Here is a 24,797-nt window from a genome sequence, read left to right on the forward strand (position 1 = left end):
AACTGCTCAATGTTTTATTTCATTTTATAATTTTCCCAGTTGGCAAGTTTTCTATTTACCCCAAAGTTAAACATCATGTTACACTTCACACTTTATACACTGCATTATTCTCTCTAAATAGGCTCTCTTCACACCTAAGGTTTCACACCCTCATTTTGCTTTATGTACCACATTGTGTGCATCCATCTGAGCACAACTCATACCTTATCATTCTCCAATTTGAACAGCTCCACATAACTATTCATTTTCATGATGCACTATCTCACCTGTATCTAAATTACATACCACAAAAATCAATTTTTCCTTAAGCCCAGAACCCTATAAGAACAAGGGACTTAAAGCCCAAAGCAAACCTCTTCCTTTGTCTCTGATCAGTCAGTCAGAATAAACAATAGGTCCTTGGTACTGATGCAATTTTGTTCATATAGCCACAGAACAGGTATTTATTGTTTCCATTACGTGAAAGGTACTACAATAGGTTTTGTAACTTCATAATCAATCACCTTTGCAATATTTTAAGAAACAATCCCTTGCTTACCTTTATTTCCATCTATTTGAAATGCATGCCAAGCAACTACAAGTGAAAGTGTGGGAGTGGAAAGGATATGCACTTAGACTGGTACTCCAAAGGTTCTACTTTACTCCTGAGAGTCAGTACAGACTAAGGAAGAAGCCAGAAAAGAGGGGCCTAGGGAATGTCCATCTTTCAAAGTAGTTTTAAGGTTCCCTAGTGATAGCACAAGAACTCAAATGCCTATCTCCCCTTAAGCTATCTAGCCAAGCAGACTCAATTACTAATATCTACTGCTTTCTAATAAAGATTTCATGTTTAACCTAAATTCTAAGATAAGAGTGTGGTATTTGCGTTTCAAGATGCTGAAATGTCATGAGATAAAACATCCCAGATTATTAAAGATTTCCCGTTTTGGGGATAGTCATCATATGCCATCTGCTCATACTCACAAACGGAGTTATAGAAAAGCAAAGGAAGCAATTCTTCAACAAGTTAGGTTTTTAGCTGTATTCTATTTGTGTAACAAAAATTTGTAATCTGCTATTTACAAAAATATATATGCATGGTTCAGTTGTATACCTTAAACAAAAGAAGGCTAAAATAATTACTGGTTTGCCTCCCCACAGATAATGTGGGTGGATCTGGGATACATCAAAGAAAAAAAAACCAGTTCATACTATCTTCTCTCAATACTTAGACACAAAACTAGGCCCAGAAGATGAACTATTTGTTATATAACAAAAATAACTTTGTTTTTCTGATTTAAAAAGAAATTCACTTTACTGAAAAAAATTAAGATTCTAAAATGTGACCTCTGGCCCCATAGTTATTTATGTTAAAATCAGACAATTATATAAACAATTTCCCAAGATGTGTGAAAAAGGAACAAGGGCGATAATAACTTAAAAATAATTTTTAATTTCAAGTTAATAGGAAATGTTTTAGTATTTTTAAAAGTAGAATTTGTATAATATTAGACTTGAGTGACAATCTGACTCAGCAACGTTTCCTGAATAAATACAGAGAGAAGGATTACTTATGAAAGAGATTCTTAATGTTGATAAAACAGTCTTGTTTTATAAGATGAAAGCATATAGGCTTCTATTTATACAGTAAAATTATATTTAATTATATTTCTAGTGTTTTCGAGCTCTAATTCTCTACTTTTCAATTTACAAAAGTAATCAATGTCCGTGGCAACAAATTCAAGTAGGCGTAAACAGATGTAAAAGTATTAATCCTAACAACATGGGATAAAAGTCTATACTTACAGCTTTGAGGAGGTAGCATGGCTGAAAAGGATATCCACCAGAGGAGTCTCCTGGATGCTGAAGCTATCATCACACTCACCTGAAGAACGCTGGTCTTCCATCTCTGACACATACCCTTCACTCTGGTCCTGCTCTTTGGATTCTTGCTGAACCTCCCCCTGGGAATGCCAGGAAACAAAGGAAAGTTTAGAAAGAGATTTACTATCTTCAAGGTAATTTTTCTTGTATGGGGTAAATGAAGGCTGACCTTAAGGTAAGAATAGGCCAGTTATATAAAGTTATAGAATAAGTTGGAGAAAGGTGACTTGACTAGACCTAAGACAAAGAATTCTTAGAGAACTCTGACTCTGTATCCCAAGAAAAAATGAAAAAGCAATATACTCTATTCTAGATAGATGCTGTTTTCTTTTAAAACTGTCATTATTACTTGTGGCCCTGGAGCTAACTAGTCTAGCTGGCCAGATAATATTAATGATAATGGTATTCTAAATTTTACTGATTGCTTACTATGAGCCAGGGACTATGCTAAGTGCTGCACGTGAATTATCTCATTTAAAACTCACAGTACACGTGTAAGGTAGAGACAATTATTCCATTTCAGCAGAGAAAACTGAGGTTCTAAAATGTTCACTAGGGCTTCCCTGGTGGCGCAGTGGTTGAGAGTCCGCCTGCCGATGCAGGGGACACGGGTTCATGCCCCAGTCCGGGAGGATCCCACAAGCCGCGGAGCGGCTGGGCCCGTGAGCCATGGCCGATGGGCCTGCACGTCCGGAGCCTGTGCTCCACAACAGGAGAGGCCACAACAGTGAGAGGCCCACACACCGCAAAAAAAAAAAAAAAAAGTTCACTAGCCTGCCTAAGCCTACACAGCTAACTGATGCTAAAACCAGGATTTAGACCCAGGTAACTGAACTCTCTGGAGTTAGCCTATGTTCTCTAACCATTCTGCCTGCCTCTTTGTGCAGAGGACTGATCAGACAGCTGGTTTAAGTTATTCACTTACCTCTTCACTCGCTGTGGGTTGTTCCTGAAGTGCCCAAATATCTGAGGGAGGTGGAGCCACCTCTGGCCTTCCATTTTCTCCCAGTAATGACTTCTCAGTTACCAAGGGGTCTACCTTGGCTGAAAGCTCTTCAGGCTCTTTGCAGGGCTCCCCCTCTCCTTCAGTAGCTTCAATTCCCCTCGCCTCTTGTTGTCTGGTGCCAGATGAAGGGCAGCAGCCTTCACCTGATTCTTTGCTGCTAATGCACAACGGCTCCATTAAATAGACTACCTGCAATCATAGTTTACTGTTAGATGTATAAGAACACCAGTGGAAATCATCATCTACATATCAATAATGCCACATCATTACACTACCACTGTGACTAAGTTTGAGATGGTAAGGGTTAATTGATTCATTCAGTCATTTTAAATTTATCAAATATCTTATATACACAGGTACTGGGCTAATTGGTTGGGACCTAACAGTAAACAAGATAGACATGATTCTTGCCTCAAGGAGCTTATGTTCTAATTTTTCATCTCAAGTGTCAACTCGAATCAACTGGTAACGTCTAAAAAACTGCTGAAAACTTCGTCTGCCACAAACAATGCAGATAGAATTGGGAATATGTGAACAACTGGCAAGACCAGATTCTTGCTGGTCTTGACCTAGGTTCTACTGAATATGTAGAGTTGCCACATAAATATAAACTCTCTGTCCAACTCTCTTTATTTCTGGTCCTCAGCCCTTCACTAGGGAAATACAAACACTGCAAAATATTGCCTGGAAGTCTTAACATTATAAGCTTCAAGGGGAGTTTGGGCAAGTGTCACCTCCCATGACTCTGAAAGAATGAATTACAAGGATACTCCTAAAGACAGGCCTATATACAGAAATCCCACTTCCTCTGATCAGGCTCCTAATGACTGGGATCTTAGAACATTCAGTCAAAAAGTACATATTTGGCACATGTTTTGTATCAGCACCAAGTGCTAGAGACACAGAAATGAACTCAGTTCCCGCCTATGTGGACCTTATATTTTAGTAAACAATAATGAGAGCGGTAGATATATGGTTAAACATTCTCTTAGGAAGTTGAGATTCTTCCCACCTTTGGAAATAATGGCTCCCCATTACCTCAGAGAGAAAGTGGAGGAGGTTCTGGCGGCTGACTTGCTCCGCCTCTTCCTGAGATTCCTCACTGCCACTGTCCCCCACAAGCAGCTCACGAGGTTCTCTCCCTGGGCTGCTTTCCTCTAGTTCCTCAGCCCCTGGCTCCTCAGTTTCCCTCCAGCTGCCCAAATCAAGATCCAAACTGGAGTCCCATGAGCTGAAGAGTGACCTGCAATCGTTGCTCAACTCAGAGTCATTGGGATAGTCTTGTTCAGAATCCAACCAAACCCATTCATGCCCCATCTGTAAATACACAGAAAAAAAAGCATTAAATTCACTCAAATCAATATTCCTAAGGCATTTCCATCTCCCAATTTTGGTAGAAAGATAAGGGGTCAGAAATTTTTTTCAACTCAACATTAGGAAGAGTAAAAACTAGCTGAAGGGAGACATCAAGAGAAAAAGTGATCTGTCATTGGGAATAAAGAAAAAGCCCTATGTCAAGCAGTATAATAGAATTATCACCCAATAATTATTTGTTGTTAGATTTCCTCACACTCTAAAAGAGAAAAAACTGGAGCATTGCTAGCTGAAATGAATGCCTCTATCCCAAACCACCCTTAAACTCAACTGCAAGGCAACAATTTTGATGGACAAGGGATCTTTTCCTCAGCATACAGACATTTTTAACCTATCAACCATTAAATCCTCAATGCATACTAAGATACCTGTGGCATCCTTCTGGTCATATCCAGCTCTCACTTCTCAGAAAGAGAACTGCAAATCAAGTTTTAAAAATATCTTTCCTTGTTTTCAGTACACTGCACTCCTGGTTTTCTTAGTCCTTCATCCTCTCCCTTTTACTACCTTAATACATCCATCTTCTATGTTCTTGTTTGGGCCTCTGCCTCCTTAATATGTCCTTAAAACAATGCAGCTACTTTGACGTTTCAACTTTGATCTTTATTAAGGTGGCTTCCAAATCTCTCCACCTTTACTTTTTATATGCATTCTGGTCTCATTTCTCCATGTACCCAAAGGTCAACTCCCTTAGGTGCCCTACCATCTCCTTCAACTCAACACTTATAAAACTAAAATCACTTTTCTTTCTGAACATCTCTCAATAATTTGCTCTCCCCAAATTCCTTATGCCGATCATCAACACTATTTTCTTACTCCTGTTTTGACTCTTTCTTCTCTTATATTCAGTAAACAAGTCCACTTGCCAATTTTCTTCCACAATAATTTTTCTTAATGCCCATCCTTTACATCTGAATAAATGTGATAGCCTCCTGGTCAGTTTCTCTATTCTTAATCCAACCTGCTCTGAATAGTCTCCCTATTCAATGCTTTACAATAGCTATCACCTCAAATTTCTCAATCTGTCACTCAAAGCCCTCCATAAATCAAGCTCTATTTTGTCCCCTTAGCCTGGTACCTGCAATTCACTATTCTTTAATATGATTCCTAATTACATTAGTCTCCTTATTTCCCCCACCTCAGATGCCTATACCTTAATTTAGCTTGCTAAGCTTGTAAATCACGTTCTCTACCAACTCAAAATCTACGTCCTTTAATGGACCTCTTCCTCCACAAACTTCTCCAACTTTTAGGGCTCCGTTGCTTGTATCACATGCATGTTTGCAGACTGCTTTGGGAATGTACTGTAATTGTACTTTAATTTTCTAACTCCTGGATTGATTGAACTATCACTCACAAAGACGGTATCTTCTACTTCCTTAGGATCCTAGCAAGCTTTATAGTTTTACTTAAGCCAAAAAGATCCGTGACTTCCAATCATAAAGTTCTATATCTTTTTCAAGAAGGCTCAAAATACTAGACAATACCCTATTAATCTCCATCTCTTTTTAATAAAAAGCTCACTAGTTCACTTCACTGATTTAGTTTTTATTTAGTAACAGAAGTTGGAATAAACTCAGGTGATAAACTTGATAACTGAGTTTAGCCTTCAAACAGTAATGTTATGAATTCTAAAATACACAAGAACCCTACACATAGAAAGGAATAATAATATACTATTCAAGAAATACCATGTGTAAAGACAGTATAAGTAAAACAAATGCCGAGGATAAAGATGCTACCTATATCCATGCTTTAATCTTCTTTAAGCAATGACATGAACAGAGAACTCTGAAAACCTTAAGTTTTACCAAACATTGAAGAAAGGCTGAATAAGGCAGTACTTACAGCACAATGCAGTACTTTTAAACATTATAAACTCAATCTTGGTTACTTACCTTCTCTGACCTGTAGTAGAACAGTTCATATTATAAGACCACTTTCCCCCCAACAATCTCATTCCCACAAATGACGAGTTTCTATACAGAAGAAATCACAAGTTTCACACACACATTCACACACTCAAAGAACACACCAAAGGCTAGAGTTTTCTTTTCTTTCAGAGTTTATTGTGTACACATACACTTCACAGGTTTTGTTTTTTTTTTAAGTCTGTACACTTCACAAGACAGTACAAACTAGCTACAATCTGCTAGCAACACATCAGGACATTAACACATCCCATAATTTTTGCCCTAAAACAGGCAATTGTGCTACTCCAGCTCTCTGAGAGAGATTTTTCCAGCTCATGTCATGTGGCCCAGACACCTCCTCTTCTGTAACTTCCACTTCTGGAACTTCCACAAGCCCAAGCTCTATCTTTACTTCTATTTCATGTTCAGCTCAGTGCAGATACTCTGAGGCTTCACTTTTTCATCTTCATATCTGCTTCAATGGCACAGCGGCGCCCCCTGGTTCCCCCATCCTAGATGACAGGCAGACAAAGAAAGGGAGCATGAGTGAGTTAGCTATGAGGTAAGAGAAAAGGTGCAACAAGAATGCTGGGGATTTGGTTTTTGGGGGGAAGAGGGGGGAGAATCAGCAGAAAAATCCAGGAAATGAGGGGCATTTATCTGTCTTCCCACAGAGTGGGCTAAAAAGCACCTGGTAGTAGTGTGTGAGAGGAAATGTAGGACAGAGTACCTTGCTTCTGCCCACCATAGAGGTCACTGGAGTTCACCTGGGGTCCCACAGAATGACTATCAGTCATCCCACCCGGGCCCCAAATCATGTGCAAAGGAACAGGAAGAGTAAAAGATGGGTGGGAGAGTCAGAAAGGGCAGTGGATAGTGAGATTCTTGGCTAACATACCTGTCCAGCTGTTGATCCCTATAAGAAAGGCCTTTCCTGCAGACTGACCCTGGCACTAGTTCCCTAGCACCTCCTGAGTTGTTTTCCGTGAGATCAGGACAATCAGAAGGCTTCTTTCCATCTGCTGCTCTCTCCCTGCAGCCCAGCTCCTTCCTCTTGTGCAATACTTTGCTGTCTTCAATAGATAAAAGATTCTATTAACCAGCCTTGCAACAACCAGCCAATTGCTTGGGGATTCAGAGTCACTGTTGCAGGCCGGTAGGAAAGAATGGAGATTACGGACTGTGGTACGGACTAAGGCCTGTAGGTAAGATGAGCTAGTGAACACTTTTGCTGGGCCAGGCCATTTTTACATTTCTAACATGCAAGGACTCTAAAATTCTTAGATCTCATGAACACAAGTTGCCTTTGAGGCAACAGTAAGTATAAAAATACCACCCTTGCATTTGTATAACGCTTCCTTTTTTTTTTCAAGCCATTTTATCCTCATTTTATCCTCACAACATCCCTGTGAGGTACGCTGGACAGGCACCTCATTATATTACCTCCAGCACACAGATGAGGAAAACAAAGCTCCAAGAGATAATCCAGAGTTTTAAGATCATGTGGTTTTCTAGGTTGACATCCTTCCATTACATCATGACTTAGTGCCTCATAATGAACAACAGAGAGTCAGAGTATTGTTCAAATCACAGAGGAAAAGATTAGAAGTCTTTAGGCTAGCTTTACTAAGCTTATCTCTAATTCCACCAGCCACTACTGTTATGTAGTGGTCACTGTTACTGAGATCTTTATCTTAAATTTTACTGAATGTTTGTGTATCAGTCATCACTCTTGCAACTTAGTATTAGAGGAAAAGAAAAAACCCATGTGCTGAGTATCTGTAGGTATGAGGAACACTTTTTAAAAGCCAGCTAGCAGCTGCTGCTCTGAGCAATCTTCTATTTGTAAGAAAAGAACTGTCAAAAGGTGCAGTCAAGAAATGAGGAGAAGGTGCATCCTAGATCCTTACCAATAATATACCTCATTTCAGCTCAGTGAAGTCATAAATGGTCCCTACCCAGCCCACACACACACACATGCAGAAAGACAGGAGTGCAGAAGAGAGAGTTTCTTATTTAATGACTTGAATAAGCAGAAGTTTAAGACATTGCCACAGTCTGCATGTTCGATCTCCCTCTGCCACCCACCCCCAGCAAGAGCTGAGAAACTTTGTGGCAACACCACCCCTTGCAGCCATTCAATACTTACAAAGAGAGAGAGAAGGAAGGCAGGAGAGCCCATGGGGACACTGTCCTGTTAGAGGACAAACAAACACTGATCAGGTTCCACGGAAACTCTCAGCTGCAAGCACCCCAAACCTCAGGACAGAGACACAAGCACCACACACACAAAGACAAAAATTTTTAAACTCAAGAATAAGAGGAAAGAGATCCAAAAGCAATCTGGCCATTATGCCTCTGGAATAGGAACTGATGGTCCCCAAATGCTGCAAGCTATGTCACTTCTCCCACCTTGTGAGCACTCTCCAAGAGGAGATAATAATTCATGCACTCAGCTCACAATTTCTCCCATGTGACTGGGTCTTCCAGTCACAGCAGGTTTCTTCAGTGTTTGGATGGGAGCAAACAACTACCATTTTAAAATCTTTATGTCTGTATACCATTGGAATGTAGAAGCCTGGAAGTACCAAGTAGTAACATAAGGTTCCTTGGATGCTTCAAACTTCTATCACTGGAACACTGGCACACAGGCTCTTCCTTGGTCTCCTCACCTTCTCTGAAGAATCCTGTTTGCGGGTAGAATCTCTCCCTCGAAGACTTTTAGCACTGATCCCAGACTCAGATGTCTGCATAATCAACTGTGTGGCCAGGAATTGCTGTAGGGAGAAGAAACAGAGTTGGCCCTAGAGACCTGATCCATCAAGGAAGAATGAAGACACCTTAGGCTTTGTAAATAGGAGTACAGTACTGTTCTGCAAACAACATTCAAATACGTCTTGAATGATTAGGAGTTTTAGCACATTAGGTTTTAATTCTAGTTGTGCATGCTAAGGAATCGGAAAATGCCAAATAGCTCTAATTTTTTGTTCTTGTTATAATATAGCATCAAAATCTCTATGCTCTTACTCTATAGCACAGGGAATTATACTCAGTATCTTGTAATAATCTATAATGGAAAAGAATCTGAAAAGAATATACATAAAAAATTGGGGTGGCCAAAAAGTTCGTTAGGATTTTTTTCTGTAAAATGTTATCTGAAAAACCTGAACTTTTTAGCCAACCCCATAGATATAAAACTGAATCACTTTGCTGTCCACTTGAGACTAACACAACACTGTAAATTAACTATATTTCAATTTTTTAAAAAATCCTAAAAAACAAATCTCTATGCTCTAAGAATGAGAGAAAATAAAACTAGATGAACCAAAGCAATTTAAGTAATCAGTAAGCAATTTAAGTAGACTGGCAGACTGCAGAGATAGATAACATCCCTCCAAGTTCAATATCCCAAAGGGTGCCTGGTAATGTAACTACAGGATAGAAGTAGGTTCCCTGCAATGAAAAGGATCGTCTACCATGTACATAATTCATATCACTTAAAAATATACATTCACCATTTCACAAAAATTTTATTAAAAAACTTCAGGAAACAAGATATTTGCCCAAGAAAGGCAGAACATTCTCTCACAACTCTTTTACCAAACCAGCATGAGAAAATCATCATGAATCCAGCAAGAACAAAATTGTATCTTCCTGTGTCCCTGATGGCTATTCCAAGCAAAAACCACAACACCCCTTCCTAACATCAATACAAATCCTTCTCTTGAGTATTTTAAAATTCTCAGGATCCTCAAAGTACCTGGATCTGCTCCAAGACATCTCGCTGCATTTCTACTGCCATGTGATAGACATCGTGGTCTGAGCTATTATACATCACAGCATTCTGGAACATCAGCATAATGTCACGCTGAAATTCAGCTGTGCTGCGGATCAGTCCATTTTCAATGTTTTTCTTAATAGTTGACAAATCCATAGGCCTAAAAAACAGAGCAGGAGGAAATGGGAGCATAGAGGGGAAAAGGACTCCACTGGATCTCTGAATATATTATTACCGTATGCATTTCCTCATATATACCATTAGTCCCAGCTGCCAGGACTCAAGCCCTAAAACAAGTACTTAACCCCCAAACCAAATTCAGCCTATATAATAAGTACTGAGAAAGGTAATAAAGGGGGTTAATTCTTTTAGACTCAGTCAGTGATCCAGTCAGTGAAAAAATTAGTTTAGCACTTGGTCATACTTAAATCAAAAACATCTGCTTTAAACTTTCTGTGTAAAGCAAAAGTCCACTAAGGGGCTTCCCTGGTGGCGCAGTGGTTGGGAGTCCGCCTGCCGATACGGGGGACACGGGTTCATACCCCGGTCCGGGAGGATCCCACATGCCGCGGAGCGGCTGGGCCCGTGGGCCATGGCCGCTGGGCCTGTGCATCCGGAGCCTGTGCTCCGCGGCGGGAGAGGCCGCGGCGGGAGAGGCCCGTGTACCGCAAAAAAAAAAAAAAAAAAAAGTCCACTAAGACTAGACAACTTACAATTCAGGCCTAGTCAGCGTGCTGAATGGATCATGGCTTACCTCTGTACAATGCTGTGGTAGCCAGGTGCTATGTCATCTGTAACAGGCTGCAGGAAGACATTAGCATACCTGTCCAAAAAGAATATGGTGCAATTACTGACTTATCCTCCAAGAAGCACAGGTGAGGGAACTTGATCTAAGCGGCTGAAGGTTTAAGAGCCAATGCCATCAGTCCTGTATAAGCATACTCAGACTTTTTTCTAATTACCAACAATGAAGAGGAGCAGGAGAAAATGTTCCTACTACTTGGTAAAGCCCACTCACCTATGATTAGCTGCGGCTCTCCATACAAGCATGATGGCTTTCTTCCAGATTTTCTGTGCCTGAATAGCTTCCTGATCCTCACTACAGACAGAGCTGAAATAAAAGAAATATGGGAGTCCCACTTGGCATAAGTCCAAAAAAAAGTGTCTTAATTACTTCTTGTCAGATGTTTGTTCCAGGCCAAGAAACAGAAGATGAAAAAGTAAGACTAAAGAAAAGATCCTCTCCTACTTCTCACCTTCACTGCCTTGACCTCAAAGAAAGAATCGCAGATACTCACAATTGTGAAGAAGCAGGGCTGCTGGGGATGGAGTCTGCCAGTGTGTGGGACTGCAGCGTAGCATTGTGTATGCTAAAGCCATCGTCACTCTCACTCACAGGGGGCTCATTATCCATTTCTGACAAATAGCCTTCTCCTTGATCTTCTTCCTTAGGCTCCTCTAGGCTGGCCGCTTCACTGACTCCATCTTCCTCCTCATCCTCACCTGGGGCATCCTTAGACATAGTGTGCTCCAGTCAACAAATGGAAAGGAGAGCAAAGCTATCCAGCAAAGCATCATTAAACATGATCTGTCTTTTGGGTTAGATCAGTTCTAGAAAATGACCTCACACTGTTTCCTGACTGAGCCCTCTATCACTTATACTATCATCTACTTAAAGATACTGACTGATCAAGTAACTTAGAACCTGGACAAAGAATAAGACCCAGGATCTTTTTAAAAGGAAGAAAAAAAAAAGCTACTTACTTAAGACTAAGCTAAGAGGCGTTCCTTCTTTCCCCTTGCTCTTGAGAGGAACTCTGACCCTGGGTACAAAGTTATCAAAAATAGTTTTTATTTTGTGTCTCATCTGATGGAGCAAGCTCACATCGCATTAAGTCTGTTTGTTACTACTGCTTTAGTAATTCTAATAAGAAAACTTTGGATGACTTTCTCTGAATAGTATAATTAATAATCTGATTTCTATATGCTCTCCCTGGCTCTGATATCCCTACTCACTCCAAATCACTCTGGATGTATCAAAACTTCTTTGTGCATTATATGCAAAGAAAGGTCTGTGTGATATTCACAAACTCTTTCAATTAGGAAGCACCTGTTGCCATAGTACTCCCACTATGCCTAACTGTCCACTGCAGCTTTTCCCCATGCAACTCCTTAACCAGTCTCATCTCAGAGAATAATGATGCGAGTTTACTGAAATTCATTAAAAGGTAGTGCTATAGGGAAATCTAGTCACACAGCAAGAGGAATAAAGAAAAGTCTGAAATACCTTTATCTGGCTTCCAAAAATAGTCCCTGATTCTTCTTTCAATGAGTCTGCAGAGGAGAGAAAGACTACCTGAAGATTTTTCCACCTTAGCCTTCCCCTTCCTATGGACAATAGTCCCCTGCAGCTCTCCTTTCCATGCTGACCTATTCTACCTCCTCTACTTGCCCACAACCCACAAATCCCTCAGAAGCCAAAGCAAATGATTTAAAGTTAGTTATAGAGTACATATTTCCTGGCTTTATTATTTACCTGACATTTCAAACTTGTGCTGAGTCTCTGACTCTAAAGGATCTTCAATGGGATTTGAGCCATGTGATGGAGACAACATGCTTTCAGGGGATGCCTGAAGACCAAAAAGAACAAATACCTTAAGTCCTGGTAAATCACTACAGCTTATACATTATTCTTCAATGATAATGAGACTATACAAGAAATTCTAAGTCCTCCTACCCATGTAATATGATTCTAATGGTCACCTATTATAGAACAGGGTAAGTATATATAGCACTGATCATACCCATGGGCTTTGGACACATCAACACGTCAGAACTCAGGCATGCAACAGGAAAACCAAAGGCCTAAAATGTCACTTCTTACCTAAGATATAACCCTCCACCCCCTGCCCCCATCCCCCAAGCCCCTGATGTTAAATACCTCTGTCTTCACTGTTGTAATTGGAGTTTCATCGCCTCTCCTACTGGAAGCATCTGCTTCAGTAATTTCTCCAGTTGCAGTACCTCTGGGTTCCTCATCTAAGTCCTGACTCCTGAGTTCTGGTGGCTCCATACTCGTGGCTGGAACAACTCCAGATACTACTTCAGCACCTGAAATGCCTTGCTCTGGTTCTGCAGGTTCCATTTTGATCTCAACACTGGGTTCCCTGATGTCCACCAGTTCATGGATTCCTTTGCTTTCTGTTTCTTCAAAGTCCAGCCTCTCTTGCTTGACCGTCATCTCTGGTGCAGGGAGAGGTACTGGCTTGTCCCGTTCCTGCTGCATAGGGTGCTCCCAGGGGCCAGGCAGGGATTGGGGATCATCATTCTCTTCACAGAATGACAGTGCTGCTTCCACTGCTGCCACATCCAGCACTTCAGGATGATCATCTACCTGTCCCATAATACAAACACTGTTGAAGTCACAAAAAGAAGCCCAAGTCCCTCAATTCATTAGCACCAAATGAGATGGCCTGAATCTGAAGCTTCTCTCTCCATGTAGCAGAAGCAACCAATGGACAGGTACCTGTCTGGTACAAACCAGTAACATAGGAAAGGCTGGGTAGATGACTAGTATGTCAGCATCAAAGGGCTTTGGGACTACAGAGACAGAGATGGGAAGGAGCAGGAGAGTTGTTTATGTAATTCTTACTACAAGAAGCAAGGAGAGGCTGAGGAGAGAAGCCTATGTAGGACCCATGAGACATTCTTTGGGGCTTTGCTGAATAGTTACCTTGTCCTCAATGATGGCAATGATGTCCCCAACAGTCTCAAAGTCCAGTTCTTCACCTGTGTAAGACACAGCAATATCCATCTTCTCAGCCAGATCTAAATCTTCCTTCCCATCAATGCTAGGAGCCTTTGATCCTCCAGGGGCCTCTGCTACCCCTGACCGGAAACATTCTTCTTTGATAGAATTGATGATCATGGAGATTTCACTGCTATCCATGGAGACAGTCACAGTATGTGGATCCCCCACAGCCTCCATGGGAACACAGGTGTCAGGCTGACTCACTGAATAACAGGAAAAGAAAACCATCTCAGAAGCTTATTTGGTACCAACTGCCCACCTGGAGATCACACCAAAGCTGTGGACAGATGTCAAGCACCCATACACTTAAGCTCAGTAAAAGTTATCTTACATCTGCCCATGTTTTCTTCTCCTCAATTTTATCTAGAAAGGTGAAAACACATTCTCAAGCCCATTCATATATGTACACTTAGCCCTTTTGCCCCAACACATAAATGCCCACCCACTTCTTCTCACATCCTTGTTTTTTTAAGAATAAAGATGCACATGTCCACAGAGAACAGAAGCTGATGCTCTTGGTCGCCTTTCTCTAACTGAAGCTCAAAATGAAATTTTGGATCTAGTTGCTGCTCAGGGCGTGGGTCAAGGACGCACCTGGAGCTACACTCTCAGGAGTGGAGACAGCCGGAGCAGAGGATGGTGCTGGCAGCGCAGGCATCATGACAATGGTAGCTTGGGACACAGACTCTACAGGGGGTGGCACAATTTTAACTGGAGGTTCACTGGCAACAGTAGTGAAGGAAGCAAGAGGTGTGGTGAACTGTGTAGGACCAGCTTCTAAAAGCCGGGAAAGAGTGGGAGCACCTAACAGACAAAGAGGTACACAAACGAGGTAAGAAGAAAGCACATGAGCAAGAAGCAAACAATAGCCACTTTAAGACTCCAACCAAGAAAATTTTTAGTCTCAAAGGATGAAAGTAACTCCTCTATTAAATAAGCTCATTATCTATATCCTTATTTTTTCAAACCTTACTTAAGATCTTCTGCCAAGTTAGGAATGACTCAAAGCACTAGAATACATAACTCACATGAAAAATGAGTGGTAATTAAAAAAAAAAGGTATGAATAAATCTGTCCCTTCTGCTGAAGTTAAGCATGCTATAAACCACCCAAATTTAACACCACTCAAATACTAAAATCAAATGTTTGGCAATTTTTAAAACTCTTTTTTGCTTTACATTTTTTACCTCATTTAATTCTCACTACATCCTTGTGAAGTATATATATTGCAATTAATTAAGAGGAAACTGAGGCTTAAGAATTAAGTTACCTATCCAAGGTCACAAAACCAGTGTGTGGCAGGCCTGAGACTCTTTAAGTCTAGTGTTCTAGTTCCAAATCTTATCTGCCTATGCTATAGTCTCAGGTATCCCTAGCACCCTTTTGTGATTTTTGCACCTTCACCATTAACTTCACTATTCCTCTCATTCAGTATCTATGCTGTGGTCATCCAGGACAATCAGTATTTTGAAGATGACATGGATTTACAATTTCGAGCACCATGTGGTTTAACAGGTAAAGTAGCTCCAAGGTTGGGCTTTAAATCTAGGATTCACAGTTGATTAATAACAAAGGCTAGAAACCAAGGGCAGTCAATGCCATGTTCAACATCTCTAAAATAAAGTCGACAATGGAAAAGTAGTGACTTACCTGAGGCAGCTGGGGAGGCTGCAACAGTGTTGGGTGTTTGCTGCATCTCCCCACCATGTATCATGGGAAGGACCCCGCCTACCTCCAGGAGGACACCTGTACTGTTCAGGTGGCCAGAAGCCACAGCCATTTCACTCTCATTGACCTACCAGGGAAGAATAGAGGTGAAGGCTACACTCAAGCTTTCCTTTATTACCACTTCCCAAAAAAGCTCCAGCAGTTGGCCAAACTTCATGAAACTAAAAGTTAATATCCAAAGAAAATGATTTCAGACCCAAGGGAAACTCTGATTTTCAAAACTTATTGATAAGAGTTCTCTGGAGAAGAGAACCAAAATAATTATGGCTTCAGATACCTCAGGACCCAAGGATACTATCAACTATTTTGTTTTGTTGTGTTTTTAAATTAACATTTAACTAGGAGATCTCTTCCTCTTTTGAACTTTTTTTCCATGTTATATTTTAGGTCCCAGGCACTCCCTTCCAAATTACTTAATCACCACAGCTCTCAAACACCCACAGAAGTCTCCATACCAGTCTGGGGCTAGTAGGCAGGAGGCTGCCCTTCTTCAAGAGCTCTGACAGCAGAGGGGAGGGGGGTGGAGTTGCTTTCTGTCCAAGCATCTTTTTCTGGGGTGAATCATCTGTTACTGGGGTCATGGGGGCTTCTAAGGGTGCAGAGCCTGGAGGAAGGGTGTCAGGAATTCCAGGAAACGAGGTGACTGGGGTACTCGGCAAAGTCCCAGGGGTTACCTAAGAGACAACAGAGAACCTTTATCTGACTTCTCAAACTCAGGAAGGTTCCCTACTCATCTGGATGGGTTAGTGTGTCTACCTATTACTTTATTAGTCCTGAGTGGAACTGCCCAGAAACCCTCTACCCGTCTTGCTCTCAACCACACCTTTCTTCCCCACAGTTTTTTCTCTTCTACTCACTCAAACCCAAAGTGACTCAATCATTCCACCCAACTTGCCTTTTATAAACTCCTTACCCACTACCAATATTATATTTACATAGAACTCAGCCTATATTTCAGCAGGAATTTCGTAAGACCAGTACACTTACAAGTAATTCCTTAAGTTAGTCTTTTACCTATCTCTAAAAATGTCAAAAGCCTCAATGTTTTTAGGTCCATTCTTATCTTAGAGCACAGAACATGGTAAATTATGTCTTTAGAATTCAGACCAAGAGAGGAAATTGCCTCTAAGCCAAAAGTGGTTTCCTCATCACTCAGCTCTCTGCTGGCTTACTGCCCCTTTGCTGATCAATTCCTGTGGATGGAAATATACTCACCCCAGAGGTGGCCTCTTCCATAGTGGTTGCAGTCAAGTCGGCAAGTGGATAATCACCTCCTGGGGAGGCAGAATCTATAGGAGAGCGAACCATCACAGTAGGTAACCTCCGAGGGGGTGTTTTTACTGCTTGACGGGCTAGAACATACAAAAGAACATTTTCTGTCTTCAAGATTAAATAAATAAAGCTAGACTCTGCTATTATATAATAAAGGACAAATAGGGATGTTACATTACTAAGGCAGCATTAAGAATCTGGATTAGAAAGTTTTCTTTACAAGTTTTTAGCCTAATTCTTCCTATGAGCAATTCTCACCCTAAGCAAACTTGTGGACCCTAAAGGTCCTTGGAGTAGGAAAGTAGTTTAAACATCCCTCAATATCCTCTTCAACAACTTAAGATTCTACTTTTAACAAGAGGGAAAGACCTCAACGGCTCAAAGCATGTATTCCTAGAATTACAAATGCTGAAGTTCCTCCCCTTATCCAATGACTAAATTATTCTCAATCTTTTTACAGGCTTTGACTTCTAAAACCTTATGTTCAATATGTTATTATCAGGCTTTTGTGTCTTAAAAGAACACAAGGTCTAGTGAGATCTCATCAGAGCTCACTTTCTAAGAGTTTCTTCCTGGACATAAAGGGACGTTTTTATTCTAGTAAAAGAGAAGATGACAGAGAAAAGCATGCAACTGGAATTAGTAGATTCTGTGTTAACAAACAGTCTTCAACTGTCATCGTCAGGCAGTAGTGTACAGTCAAATTGTTAAACAGTCACTAGGTTCACCTTACCCTGATAAGCCGCATCCGTAGCCTTCCTCTTTACTTCAGCCTCCTCTTCCTCCAATTTCTTTTTCCTAAAGCGGAAAATAAGGGTTAGATCCTAGCCGGCTGTAGCTCCTTCACAGTGCCCTCACAGGGAAGTTTTTTTGCCAGGCTAGCACTTTCTAGAGGAAAAACCTAAAAAATAAATCTTTATCAGCAAAATAGGGAATTTTGAGTATACTGCCTAACTACCAGTTCTTTACCCAGGCAAACTAGAGCCACTTTTAAGTTAGAACTAAGTTATGTTCTCACACTGAAATATTCTATCACATTACCTTCTAGGACTCACTACCCCCTCCCAGCCACCAGGCCACTCTGCAGCTTTCCCTTTCCAGAATCTCTCAAGTCTAAAGGGATGGCAGATATAGGAAATAAGCCAGATTACTTAAGAAGTAAAGAGGATAAAAAGAGAAAAAGGAGTACAGATGGAAGAACAGTATAATATAACCCACATCGCAATGTCATTGCAAAGCTCATCCAGTCTGCTGTCCATGTGCCCAGCTTGAATTAGTTCTGCATCTCTTTTCAGCCGTCTGTAGGATGAGAGGTAGGTAGACTGCGTTTTTTAATCTATTTTAAAAATTCTGACTAGTATAAGCCAGCCCGATTTGTCTCTCCCAACCATTTTGCAATCTCTGATAAGTACCTATATTTTTCCTGGGTTTCCTTTATCACTTTCTTTAGTTCCTCAACTCGCTCAGCAGTCAGTTTCCGAACAATGACATCTTCAACGGTTTCTACCACTTCTCCCTTTTCACCCCGTTTCCGTCTATGGAAAAATTTAAAAAACAAACAAAAACAAAACAAAACAAAAAAAACACACTTGAATAAGAGAACATTTTTTCCTACTCCCACTTGCTTTCTTTGAGCCTTCTCCAACATCTAACCAGAGATAATTTCTAACTTTTATCACACCATGATATAAACATAAAAAAACCAGACTTCCACAGTAAATATTCTCCACTAAAGAGATTTGGCTCAAGTGCCTGGCTTTGTACTCACTTTGGGGTCTCAGTGGTCTCTAGGAGCTCTGAGTACTGGGAAGCACAATGCTATGGAAAAAAGTGAAAATATGATGAGCAAGCCTAAAAAGGAATGACCTTTCAAAGTTTCAACATATTAAACTAAGGTTTAGACAGGAGAGCTATATTTAAGGTAGGAGTAGCTTCTAAGAGGACAAATTACTTTGCAATCAAATTAGTTCAAAATAATCAATACCATAACACAGAAAAGGGAGTCTTCTGGCCGGGAGTTTGTCTATTTGAGGAAAGACAAGCTAAGAGCCAATATTTATACTTAATATCTACTGAGTAGTTACCGTATGCAAGGCACTGTGCTAAATGCTTTCTAGGTACTACCTCAACTAAATACTTTCAACAATCCTGAATCAACTTTTTTTTTTTTTTTTTTCTGAATCAACTTTTATCCCGATTTTACAAATCAGAAAACTGAGGCTCATGGTTCAAAGTTTTCAAGTGGAGTCATATTAAACCCAGATCCATCTAATGTACAAGACTGGTCTTTTAACTGTTATGCTACACTGACAAGAATAGTTTGTAATAGTGTGGGCATACATGGATGGATCTTCATGGTACTATTCTTCATGGTACAAAAGCCTTGTGATTAAAATGGTAGGACCTGGTCACACTGGTCAGAATGGCCATCATTAAAAAGTCTACAAATAATAAATGTTGGAGAGGGTGTGGAGAAAAAGAGAACCCTCTAACACTATTGGTGGGAATGTAAATTGGTGCGGCCACTGAAGAAAACAGCACAGAGATTCCTCAAAAAACAAAAAATAAAACTACTATATGATCCAGCAATCCCACTCCAGAGCATATATCCAGACAAAACTATAATTTGAAAAGATACATGCAACCCTATGTTCATAGCAGCACTATTTACAATAGCCAAGCTAAGACACGGAAACAACCTAAATATCCATCGACAAGTGAATGGATAAAGAAGATATTCACAGACATAGAGAACAGACTTGTGGTTACCAAGGAGAAGGGGGTGTGGGGGAGGAAAGGATGGGGAGTTTGGGATTAGCAGATGCAAACTATTATATACAGGATGGATAAACAACAAGGTGCTTTTGTATAGCACAGGGAACAATATTCAATATCCTGTGATAAACCATAATGGAAAAGAATATGAAAAAGAATATATGCATGTATAACTGAATCACTTTACTGTAGAGCAGAAATTAACACAACATTTTAAGTCAACTATACTTCAATAAAATTTAAAAAAGAAATAAACATAAGAACAAATAAATAAGATACTTAAGGACCAAAAAGAAAAAAGGCAGGACCTGGAAGGGAACCCACTTCACATCTCAAAAAGTGCTCTATAAGAACGTTTACTTGGGAACTTACTTTTTGAGAGAACCAGTCTGGAGGGCGGCCAGGTTCTGCAAAGGGCTTGATTGCTCTGCTAACTGATACCCTACAAAATTAGAAAAGCCTTATCACATACCAAATTGAAAAAAAAAGAGAGAAGGTATACTGAGAGTTCAAGGTTTAGAGTACAAACTTTGGAGTAAAAAATTGTCACTGGGAAATATTCTGCAATATGTGACTATGGAAAATGACACAGCTACTGAAAAGTCATTTTAGAGGGAAAGCATCATTGCTAAACAGTTTTCCTACATGATGTACTTCCTGAGTGAAGTGAAGCTATCAGGACCTAGTAAAGTATCATTTCTGTTCATTTGGGAAAATATTTTTATGTTGATCTTGGTTCTTTCAGAAAACATCTGTCATTTGGGAAGCAATCTGTAAAATATTCCAGCCCCCCAAAAGTTATCTTTTGATCTATTAATACAACCCTTAGGAATATAAGAAAATAACAAAAGAAGCAAGCACCAGGAAGAAAGCACCATGTAGACTTGACCAGACTGATGAACAGTTAGGTTTTTCCTAAATGCCTGCAAGAGGATATTTAACTTATGGCACTTCATCTCTAGAAAATATTAAACAACCCATAAAAATAACTATGAAATATAAAATATATGGTGATACAGAATGTATTTATAACATAATATTAACTGAAAAAAGGTGACACAATTTTCTGCTATGATGCACTCATATGACTTTTTAAAAAGTTACAGGTATAAAGACAAAGGAAGAAACAGGCAAAAATGAAAATAGACTGAAATGGTTTGATGCAAGAGCGTGAAGGGGCTTCAACTGTGTCTATTTCTTTAAAAAGATCTGAAGGAAACATGACAAAATATTAAGATTTCTTAAATGCAGGTACCAGATACATGGGCACTCTGTATTACTCTCCCTACTTTTCTATGTGGCTGAAGTATTTCACAACTTTAAAAACAAAAAAATTTTGAATTTTGTGTTGGGATGATGGTTTCAGAGTTTTTTCTTTTATAAAAAATTTACTTTATCCCTGGTGGCGCAGTGGTTGAGAGTTCGCCTGCCGATGCAGGGGACACGGGTTCGTGCCCCGGTCCGGGAAGATCCCACATGCCGCGGAGCGGCTGGGCCCATGAGCCATGGCCACTGAGCCTGAGCATCCGGAGCCTGTGCTCCGCAACGGGAGAGGCCGCAACAGTGAGAGGCCCGCGTACCACAAAAAAAAAAAAAAAAAAAATTTACTTTAACATTGTTATGTGGATAGCTATCAGCAAAAAATAAAGTTTGATTCGTAAATTACACCTTTCTTTATACCAAGAAAAGCCCCCAAATCGATCAAAGATTTATATATTTTAAAAAAATATAACCATAAAAGTACTAGAAGAAATCAAAGGAGATTTTATAACCTCAGACTAGGGAAGAACTTTCTAATTATGTCACAAAATCCAGGAGCTATAAGAGAAAATTATTAAGACTACATTTTAAAACTCTTCATGTAAAAATATTACATTAAGCAAAGCCAAATAGCAAAGTGGTTTAAAAAAATGCACCTCAAAATAGACAAATGGCTAATGTCCCTAATATATAAGGAGCCACCCCACCCCCCCACCCCCAGTCAAAGAGAAAGACTAATAGTCAAATAGAAAAACAGGAAAAAGCAGTTTACAGAAAAGGAAATAAAAGTGGCTCTTCAACACAAGAAGATATTTAACTTCACTCATCATAGGATAGATGCAAATGAAAGATATGAGAACTATTTCAAAGTTTGATCTTATACTGTCAAAGATCAAAAATACATAACACCACATTCTATGAACCAGGCCATAGAAAAACAAGTACTATGACATATTACCAATGGGAGTATAAATTGAAACAAATCTCTGAGTAGGGCAATTTGAAATACTTACCAAATTTTATAAACATATATATTCTTTGACTCAACAATTCTACTTTCAGTTTATCTTAGATACAATTCATACATAACTACTCAAGGCTATATTTATATTAGCAAATGCCCATCAACGGAGTTCTAGTTAAATAAATTATGGTACTGCATAAAATATCATGCAGCTGTTAAAAAAATGAGCTAGATCTTCATATGAAGATATACAAGGGTCTATAAGATACAGTACTAAGTTAAAGAAAAAGTAGCAGTGACAAGGTAAAGAACACTGTGCATAATATATAACCAGTTGTGTTTAAAAAAGAGAGGGGAAAAGAAAATATTTATTTGTTCATGTATACAAATTTAATGGCAGAGAAACATACAAGAAACTGCTAACCCTGGGAGATAAGATACAGTGATGGGAGGAAAACACTGTGTACCATTTTAATTTTTATTTATTTCTTCACTTATTTTTGGCTTCTTTGGGTCTTCATTGCTGCGCGCGGGCTTTCTCTAGCTGCGGCGAGTGGGGGCTACTCTTCGTTGCAGTGCACAGGCTTCTCACTGCAGTGGCTTCTCTTGTTGCGGAGCATGGGCTCTAGGTGCGCAGTTTTCAGTAGTTGTGGCACACGGTCTCAGTAGTTGTGGCTCACGGGCTCTAGAGCACAGGCTCAGTAGTTGTGGTGCACAGGCTTAGTTGCTCCGCGCCATGTGGGATCTTCCCGGACCAGGGCTCAAACCCGTGTCCCCTGCATTGGCAGGCGGAATCTTAACCAGTGAGCCACCAGGGAAGTCCCAACCATTTTGAATTTTGAACCTTATGACTTAAGTACCTCCTCAAAATATAAATACAATTTAAAATTTTAAAGTTTTACTTAAGTGTTCTACTATTTTTTATATAAAAATGTAAGAAAATATACAGATTAGATTCTATTTCAATTCACTTTACTTGGTATTTCGTTTAAAAATGAGTTCAGTTTATATTTGAGTTATATTTAAGTTCAATCTGAGATTTACCAAATTAGTGTGCTTCATTTTGTCGCAGGATTTACCAGCTCGAGAACAGCTGCTACCTGGAAGATCCTGGTTTCATCTTTGAAAACTTATTTGAAAAATACATAAAGGGGCTTCCCTGGTGGCGCAGTGGTTGAGAGTCCGCCTGCCGATGCAGGGAACACGGGTTCGTGCCCCCGTCCGGGAAGATCCCACATGCCGCGGAGCGGCTCGACCCGTGAGCCATGGCCGCTGAGCCTGCGCATCCGGACCCTGTACTCCGCAATGGGAGAGGCCACAACAGTGAGAGGCCCGCATACCGAACAAACAAACAAAAAACATAAAATTGTTTAAGTGTTAAGTGTGACCAGCAATGGTGCTTTGGTAAACTCATTTGAATGGTTAAAGTAGTAGAGATATACCATACAAATGCAAATTTGTATATTAAGTAATCTGAACACTTAAGATAATTAAAAGGTGTCCTTAGATCCTGAGGGAAAAAAGAGGGGGGAAAAAAAGGACTAATGTTAAAAATGAAAGCGTGTGTCCTGGTAGCAAAAAAGATTGGAAACCACACACAGTCCTATTTTCTGGTACTTAAAAGAAATACTGAGTGCTAAGACAATTCAATAGGGAAAGAATAATGTTTTCAACAAATACTGAGTCCTGGGACAGTTGCATACCTACATGCAAAAGAGACTCCTGCTTTACAACCTACACAAAAATTAACTCAAAATGGATCAAAGACCTAAATGTGGAGAGTTGAAAGTTGTTAGAAGAAAATATAGACGTAAACAGTTTCTTAGCTACGACACCAAAAGCACAAGCAACAAAAGAAAAAATAAACTCGTATCAAAACTAACAACTTTTGTGCTGTAGGCAATACCAACAGATATCAACAATACCTAAGAAAGGCAACACACAAAACAGGAGAAATATTTGCAAATCATCTATCTAACAAGGGATTTGTGTCCAGAATATATAAAGAATCTTAAAACTCAATAATGAAAAATAATCCAAGGGATCTGAACAGACATTTTTACATAAAAGACATACAAATGGCCAATAAGAACATGAAAACATGCTCAACAACACTACTGATCATCAGGGAAATGCAAATCAAAACCACAATGAGATACCATTTCATACTCATTAGTACAGCTATAACGAAAAAAGACAACAACAAATGTTGTCAAGCATGCAGACAAACTGGGGCCCTCATTTATTGCTGGTGGGAATGTCAAACAGTGGGGCCACTTCCTAGTTTGGCAGTTCCTCAAGAAGTTGAATAGAGAATTACAATATGATCTAGCAATTCCACTCTTTCAAGACAACTGGAAACATATCTGCACAAAATCCTGTACACAAATGTTCATAGCAGCATTAATTATAATAGAAAAATGGAAACAACCCAAATGTTCATCAACTGACAAATGGTAAACAAAATGTGGCATACCCACACAAGGGACTATTATTTAATCAAAACAAGGAATAAAGGGGACTTCTCTGGTGGTCCAGTGGCTAAGAATCTGCCTTCCAATGCAGGGGACAAGGGTTTGATCCCTGGTCAGGGAACTAAGATCCCATGTGCTGCAGGGGAACTAAGATCCCATGTGCTGCGGGACAACTAAGCCCGCGCGCCACAACGAAAGATCCCGCATGCTGCAACTAAGACCTAATGCCGCCAAATAATATTAAAAAAAAAAAAAAAAAGGAATAAAGTACTGATACATACTCCAACATGAATGAACCTTGAAAGCACTATGCTAAGTGAAAAAAGCCAGTCACAGACAACCACAAACTATATGATTCTATCTACATGAAATGTCCAAAGTAAGTTATCTATAGAGAGACAAAGTAGATGAGTGGTTGGTGGGGGTGGGGGAGGGGAGATGTTAGAGAGGTAAAGAGGAGACTGTAGAATAACTGCTAAGGGATAAGAGACTTCTTTCAGGGGTATTTAAAATGTTCTAAAATTAGACTCTAGTGACGGTCTTACAATTCCAAATATACTAAATTCTGTGAATATACTT

The 24,797-nt window shown here is 39.8% G+C and overlaps 1 protein-coding gene across 5 annotated transcripts in view; it reads right to left on the reverse strand.

The window, feature by feature from the left end:
• BRD8 (bromodomain containing 8) overlaps window positions 1-24,797 on the reverse strand; it is a 29,605-nt gene that overhangs the window by 3,389 nt on the left and 1,419 nt on the right. The window contains exons 3-24 of one of the 5 annotated variants that reach the window (XM_089909358.1): window positions 19,893-19,962; window positions 18,514-18,563; window positions 18,158-18,280; window positions 17,964-18,044; window positions 17,479-17,543; window positions 16,689-16,825; window positions 15,929-16,147; window positions 15,396-15,540; window positions 14,340-14,549; window positions 13,668-13,948; window positions 12,876-13,328; window positions 12,471-12,564; window positions 12,222-12,268; window positions 11,233-11,447; window positions 10,953-11,045; window positions 10,689-10,757; window positions 9,917-10,094; window positions 8,829-8,933; window positions 8,306-8,350; window positions 3,908-4,186; window positions 2,789-3,058; window positions 1,786-1,943 (exon numbers count right to left, since the gene is read on the reverse strand). In XM_089909358.1, the coding sequence (XP_089765484.1) occupies window positions 1,786-1,943; window positions 2,789-3,058; window positions 3,908-4,186; window positions 8,306-8,350; window positions 8,829-8,933; window positions 9,917-10,094; window positions 10,689-10,757; window positions 10,953-11,045; window positions 11,233-11,447; window positions 12,222-12,268; window positions 12,471-12,564; window positions 12,876-13,328; window positions 13,668-13,948; window positions 14,340-14,549; window positions 15,396-15,540; window positions 15,929-16,147; window positions 16,689-16,825; window positions 17,479-17,543; window positions 17,964-18,044; window positions 18,158-18,280; window positions 18,514-18,563; window positions 19,893-19,962 (3,387 nt within the window). Of the gene's footprint in view, window positions 1-1,785; window positions 1,944-2,788; window positions 3,059-3,907; window positions 4,187-6,199; window positions 6,669-8,305; window positions 8,351-8,828; window positions 8,934-9,916; window positions 10,095-10,688; window positions 10,758-10,952; window positions 11,046-11,232; window positions 11,448-12,221; window positions 12,269-12,470; window positions 12,565-12,875; window positions 13,329-13,667; window positions 13,949-14,339; window positions 14,550-15,395; window positions 15,541-15,928; window positions 16,148-16,688; window positions 16,826-17,478; window positions 17,544-17,963; window positions 18,045-18,157; window positions 18,281-18,513; window positions 18,564-19,892; window positions 19,963-24,797 lie in introns of those variants that run through there. The other 4 variants (XM_022588886.3, XM_022588889.2, XM_022588887.2 and 1 more) reach the window with 4 other exon arrangements.

The sequence above is a fragment of the Delphinapterus leucas genome, chromosome 3, assembly GCF_059928025.1.
Source record: "Delphinapterus leucas isolate spDelLeu-1000000601 "Yukka" chromosome 3, BTC_Dleu_Yukka2, whole genome shotgun sequence".
NCBI lineage: Eukaryota > Metazoa > Chordata > Mammalia > Artiodactyla > Monodontidae > Delphinapterus > Delphinapterus leucas.